We start from the raw sequence: 6,000 nt of genomic DNA, 5'->3' as shown, positions 1-6,000 counted from the left end.
ACGGTTGAAATGAGAGGATTGTGTGAGGAGGGATATCAGTAAGGTGGGGGTGGTTGGAGAGTGGAGAGGATTGGCTGAGGACAGAGTTATGTGGAGGAGTATCGTGGTGAAAGCAGGGCAGAAGCTTGGTACCATCGGACCTCACACATTATAGAGAGAAGAGAAGGAGAGAAGTATCTTTACCGATGAACCACCGATTCTCCCTAACCAAGGGCAACACTCACACGAAGGTAGAAATCAGGAATTACCTCCGCCACCTAAGGTGGGTGGAGGTTATGTTTTCACCCTTGTCTGTCTGTGAACACTATATCTCAAAAAGTTGTGGATGGATTTAGACAACATTTGGTGGAGAGGTTGGGTGTGTGACAAGGACGAAATGATGAGATGTTGGTGAAGATCCGGATACGGATCCATATACTATAAAAAAATTTTTTTTTAATGATTCTTCACTATTGAAAGATGGGGCCAAAAACGAAATATATCATTATATTTTAAAAAGTTGGATGTATTATGACAACTTGGTGAATGAGTTGGGTTGGTGACACAAACAAGTCGATTCGATTTTGGTTCAGGTCTGGATCCAGATCCGGCCTATCAGTGGGATACAAAACAAACTGTTCCACCTGGGTGATGTTCTCGCTCACACTGAAACTCCTACTCTCATGGAGAGCTGTGTGATGGTGAATGAGAGACGAAGGAGGGAAGGTAGAAAATTGCACAGTATTCGTGATTGATGTCTCAAATGATGAAGTTTATTTTGAATGGATGTAACACACACACACACACACACACACACACACACACACACACACACACACACACACACACACACACACACACACACACACACACACACACACACACACACACACACACACACACACACACACACACACACACACACACACACACACACACACACACACACACACACACACACACACACACACACACACACACACACACACACACTTGTATTCAGTTCATTGTCAGAATGGGGCAGGATGTAGATGACGAGTACATTGATAAACTTCAAAGGAGTAGGGTTTAAAAAAAAAGAAAGAAAAACAATTGCTTCTTGAACACTAGAATCTACATTTAGTGGAAATAAACAAATTATGGAAATAATTGAGAAAGTTAATGCAAATAAAATGCAAATATAATCAACAATTGTCATTCATAGGTAAGTAAGCCCCCTAGCCCCCCAACCCCCGTACCCTACCCCAATGCTGGAGCTACACATCAGTTACCGTAAAACTGGAGTTACGAAGCAAAATGTGACCCCCAAGTTTAAATCCCATGTACTATTAATGACCACTACATCTGTAACAGCCCCAATTATTCCCACCTTGTGGGGTAGGCTGGGGAAATTTTTTTGTCAGGCCTTTCACGAACCGGCTGACAAGGCCAGACGTTTGACTGAGGTGACAGGAATTTGTAACATGTTCAGGGCGCCGGCGATAACTCGCCGACTCTTCATCAAATACACCGCGGGAACTTTAAAGCCCGCCAGCTTACGCTGGCAGATGGGACGCCCGGCTTAATGTCCATCCGAGGAACGGCGCACTTTGCAAATAATAAATTTTTCTAATTTTATTGTCAACTCACACGCTGAAAAGACCAGGGAGAATTGCCCATGACTAAACATAACATGCATTTGCAAGCTGTGGAAAACACATGACAATCATACAAACGGGTTAATGACCTTCTTCAACAACAGTCAAAAAACAAGGACAACATATCATGATATCTCGATCTGTTTACAAATCCGAGGTGTCGGCTCTTTCCAGGAGCTCCTGCGATATGTGCCAGCCTATATCCCTGTAAATGCACATAAGATAGCTCCGCAAAATCCTTCAATGCACTCGGAAAGCAGTGGGCTGACGGGCCACCACAGCGGAACAGGAAGTTGTATACTGCGTCGTATCTTCTACAAATCAATGTCTTGCCGAACTGATCCTGGCTTCCTATAGATGTTTGAGGTGACCCTGGAATGGTCAAAAGGAATAACGGGGGAAAAAGGAATTTTCAAACAATGGCAAAAATTACTCATACACCTGGTGCATCAAAAAAATTAATTTCAAGCCAAATTGTCATTAAAAAAATAAGGAATTACAAGAACAATGCAAGTTTGACATCACCTTTTGTTGCGCCAGAAAACATAGCATGCCACCAGCACAGCCGCGAGGCAGCCGAGCCCAAGTAGCACGCCCAAAATGATGCCAACGTGCGTCTCTACAAAGGAAAACAATCATATAAGGTAAACTACAAGCATCTATCAGCACGTGTCTACTCACTGCAGTTTCATTTTTCATCAACAGTAATCGCCCTTAGACTTGCCTGCAATGAGCATCTGAAAGGTGCAAGAAATGAGCTAACATTTTGAAGTAAGCTAACAAGTACACATTTGCATAAATGAACACAAACCAATCACCAGACATTTGAACACAATAAAACAATTCCAGAAGCGGTCAAATTTGGTGGTAAGGCTTCTTCTTCTTCTTCTTCTTTCTGACGTCATCAAACAAACTTAACTCAGAAACGTTATCAACGGCACATTCACCAGCATGCAGTGCATTCATAAAGTATTCAGTCCCCTTCACTTTTTTCACATTTTGTTATGTTGCAGCCTTATGCTGAAATCGTTTATATTCATTTTTTCCCTCATCAATCTACACTCAATACCCCATAATGACAAAGAGAAAACAGGATTTTAGAAAGTTTTGCAAATTTATTAAAAAGAAAAAAACTGAAATATCACATTGACATAAGTATTCATACCCTTTGCTATGACACTTGAAATTTATCTCAGGTGCCTCCCATTTCTCTTGATCATCTTTGAGATGTTTCGACACCTTGATTGGAGCCCACCTGTGGTAAATTCAATTGATTGGACATGATTTGGAAAGGCACACACCTGTCTATATAAGGTCTCACAGCTGACAATGCATATCAGAGCAAAAACCAAGCCATGAGGTCGAAAGAACTGCCTGCAGAGCTTCAATGCAGAGACAGGATTGTGTCGAGGCACAGATCTGGGGAAGCCTACAAAAAAATCTCTGCTGCATTGAAGGTTCCCAAGAGCACAGTGGCCTCCATAATTCTTAAATGGAAGAAGCTTGGAACAACCAGGACTCTTCCTAGAGCTGGCCACCCGGCCAAACTGAGCAATCAGGGGAGAAGGGCCTTGGTAAGAGAGGTGACCAAGAACCCGATGGTCACTCTGGCTGAGCTCCAGATATCCTGTGTGGAGATGGGAGAAACTCCCAGAAGGACAACCATGACTGCAACACTCCACCGATCTGATCTTTATGGCAGAGTGGCCAGACGGAAGCCTCTCCCCAGTGAAAGATACATGAAAGCCTGTTTGGAGTTTGCAAAAAAACACCTAAAGAACTATCAGACTGTGAGAAACAAGATTCTGTGGTCTGATGAAACCAAGATTGAACTGTTTGGTTTCCATCTGGCCATTTCCGTCTGGCACGTTGGAAGCAGGAACACCATTCGTGACTCTAAAAGGAATTCTTCGAAATTGGTACAACCGCTGCCCTGATTCATAGGCGGTATAAGGTCGATTGGCTTCTCTAATCGGTATCTGATGATACGCGCTGCAAAGATCTAAGGTGCTGAACACCTGGTAGGTAGCCACCTCCCGGACCATATCGTCCATCTTTGGGAGCAGGTAGGGTATAACGATTCCAACTGAGTATAACGATTAATCGTTTGTGAGTAGTCAATTACCATTCGCTTCCAGTGGTTAGGACTAGCGACCACGAGTACTTGGGCTCTCCACAGCGAAATACTGGTCTCGATAATTCCCTACCGTAACAATCGTTTGGTTTCGCTCTCAATAAATTGAGCGTCCGCCCATGAATACCGTCTGAACTTCACCATGACCGGATGGCAGTCGGGAGTTAAACATGGAAACAGCAATGGGGGGGGGGGGGGGGGCAGTCGATGGTCATTTCTGTCAAACCGCATACCGAGAAGGTCTTGGCACTGGCTCTGTCGAATTGCAATTCCAGTCTCCTGTGACGGTTTCAAAAATTGTGACCCAATAGCACATGAGCACAGATTTTGTAGTACTAACAGTTTAACATCCGTATACATTACTCCGTTGGCCACCAGATTTACAACACAGATCCCCTTGGTGCTTGGCGGACGCCATATAGACCCGGGTAAGTCACCGGGTCGGCATGGTGGGACATCCGTGGCTTCGAACCAGAGCGTAGCTGACAAAACTGTCACTGCTCCCCGTGTCAATCAATGCATCAGCATCCCGGCCGTTAATCTCCACAGGCATCACAGCTTTGACTAGCCCGAGAGGAGCAGTCATGGTGAGCGGGTCGGTTCGTGACATGAAAGTCCCCGCCAGTCACCCGCTTGGCTTTGCTCGATCGGCAGACCTTAGCATAATGGCCCTTCCAGCCACACTTTTGCACAGCGTGTCTCTCGCCGGACAAATGGACCTCAGATGTCGCCTCTTGCCGCAAAAATAACATTTTGCCGTCGTCCTTGCAGGATTCACCACAGCAGTAGTTATAAGTTCGTTCTCCTCTGCATCCGAACTCACGACGAGCGATTCATCCCAGTGGGTGTTTGCCCGCGCGGAAGCACTATCCACGGAGATGTCGGCCTCCGGGTGCTTTGTGGCAACAGCTGCACTAGCCGTCATGTAGGGTCTCCTGTAGGTTTCGGATCTAACCTGGGCTAGTTGAAGTACCCGGGCTTGGTCAGTAAAGACGCAGTCTCAGTCTCCAGCAAGCGCTGCTGAATGGCCGGCGACTGAAGTCCAGTTATGAAAACATCCCGCATGAGATCGCCGATGACCTCGAAGGCCATCCGATCAGGCAGCCTAGTCTTTGCCGAGCCGTACATATTGCTCCAGGGACTACGTCGTCACCTGTCGTCGGGTAGCCAGAAGATGCCGGGCATATATCGGACTCTTCGGTTTCACATAGAGTGGGCGCAAAGTTGCTATGGCCACCTCATATGTCTCACAATGAGTGAAATAATCATAGACCGTGTTTGACACATTGCAGTGGAGAATGGTCAACCTCTGCGAGTCCGAGAGATCCGGAACAGTCGACATATGGTGTCCGAGAGCTCGTTCCCAATAGGTCCATTGGCTTGAGGCATCGCTGGCATGTGGATCGCCATTGAATCTTTCCAGCTTAATCAGCTTCTCCATGGCTCGTAAAGTCAAGATGTATGCATGTTTGCTTTCTTTGTGGAACTAATAATCTGCATTCTTGTGTTGTAAGATGGGTAGAGATATAGTTCAATAAAGCCTCATTTCTAGGAAGAGGTCTGAGTTTTATTTCACAACACGTACCTTGCCTTGGAAACAAGATCTACTCAAAAGAATTAACAAATATAATCAGAATCTGTATTCGGATTTGAGGACCAGATCTTTTTTTTTTTTTTTTTTTTGTACAGAGTCAAGGCTCGTAATGCTACCATATTACACACGAAAACATGCTGGGAACCATAAAATGTACAATAAATAAAGGGAGTGGGAGAGAAGATAAAGGGAGTTGGAGAACCAGAAAACAATATCTCTCCACTCTCAAGACTGAACTCTCAAATATGTCTCCCTCCTCCAAATCCTGGTGGTGTCTGTTCAAAACTGTGTCTGGTGTTTGTTCCCCACCCATCCCCTCCCTTACCGCAAACGGCTACACAGCTGACACCGCAAATGACAAATCTGAATGCCTCAACTCTGTGTTTGCCTCAAAATATTGTGTCCCAAACCCATCTCTCTCTGTACCCACCTTACCCAGTCGAACCCAGCTGCTCCTGGACTGTGTCCTTCTCTCCTGACAAGGTGGAGAAGTTTGTCAAGCTTCGACTCCGATTCTGCAACTGGAACAGATGGAATCAGCCCACGGGTCCTAAAATCCTGCTCTACCGCTCTATCTCACCCTCTCTCTCTGTTCTCTTCACCCTCACTTTTGCTCAAGGGCATCTGCCATCTGCCTGGAAATGAGCCAACATTAC

General features: G+C 45.5%; 1 protein-coding gene across 1 annotated transcript in view; it reads right to left on the bottom strand.

The window, feature by feature from the left end:
- Nucleotides 1–730: 730 nt before the first annotated feature.
- Nucleotides 731–6,000, bottom strand: part of LOC137421275 (carbonic anhydrase 14) — a 68,265-nt gene continuing 62,995 nt past the window's right edge. The window contains exons 9-10 of the mRNA XM_068107171.2: nucleotides 2,142–2,235; nucleotides 731–1,988 (exon numbers count right to left, since the gene is read on the bottom strand). Of these exons, the coding sequence (XP_067963272.2) occupies nucleotides 1,931–1,988; nucleotides 2,142–2,235 (152 nt within the window). The 3' untranslated portion in view covers nucleotides 731–1,930. The remainder of the gene's footprint in view (nucleotides 1,989–2,141; nucleotides 2,236–6,000) is intronic.

This window comes from Myxine glutinosa, chromosome 2 (assembly GCF_964187855.1).
Source record: "Myxine glutinosa chromosome 2, kmMyxGlut1.1, whole genome shotgun sequence".
NCBI classification, from domain to species: domain Eukaryota; kingdom Metazoa; phylum Chordata; class Myxini; order Myxiniformes; family Myxinidae; genus Myxine; species Myxine glutinosa.
This window is presented reverse-complemented; position numbering and strand designations above follow the sequence as displayed.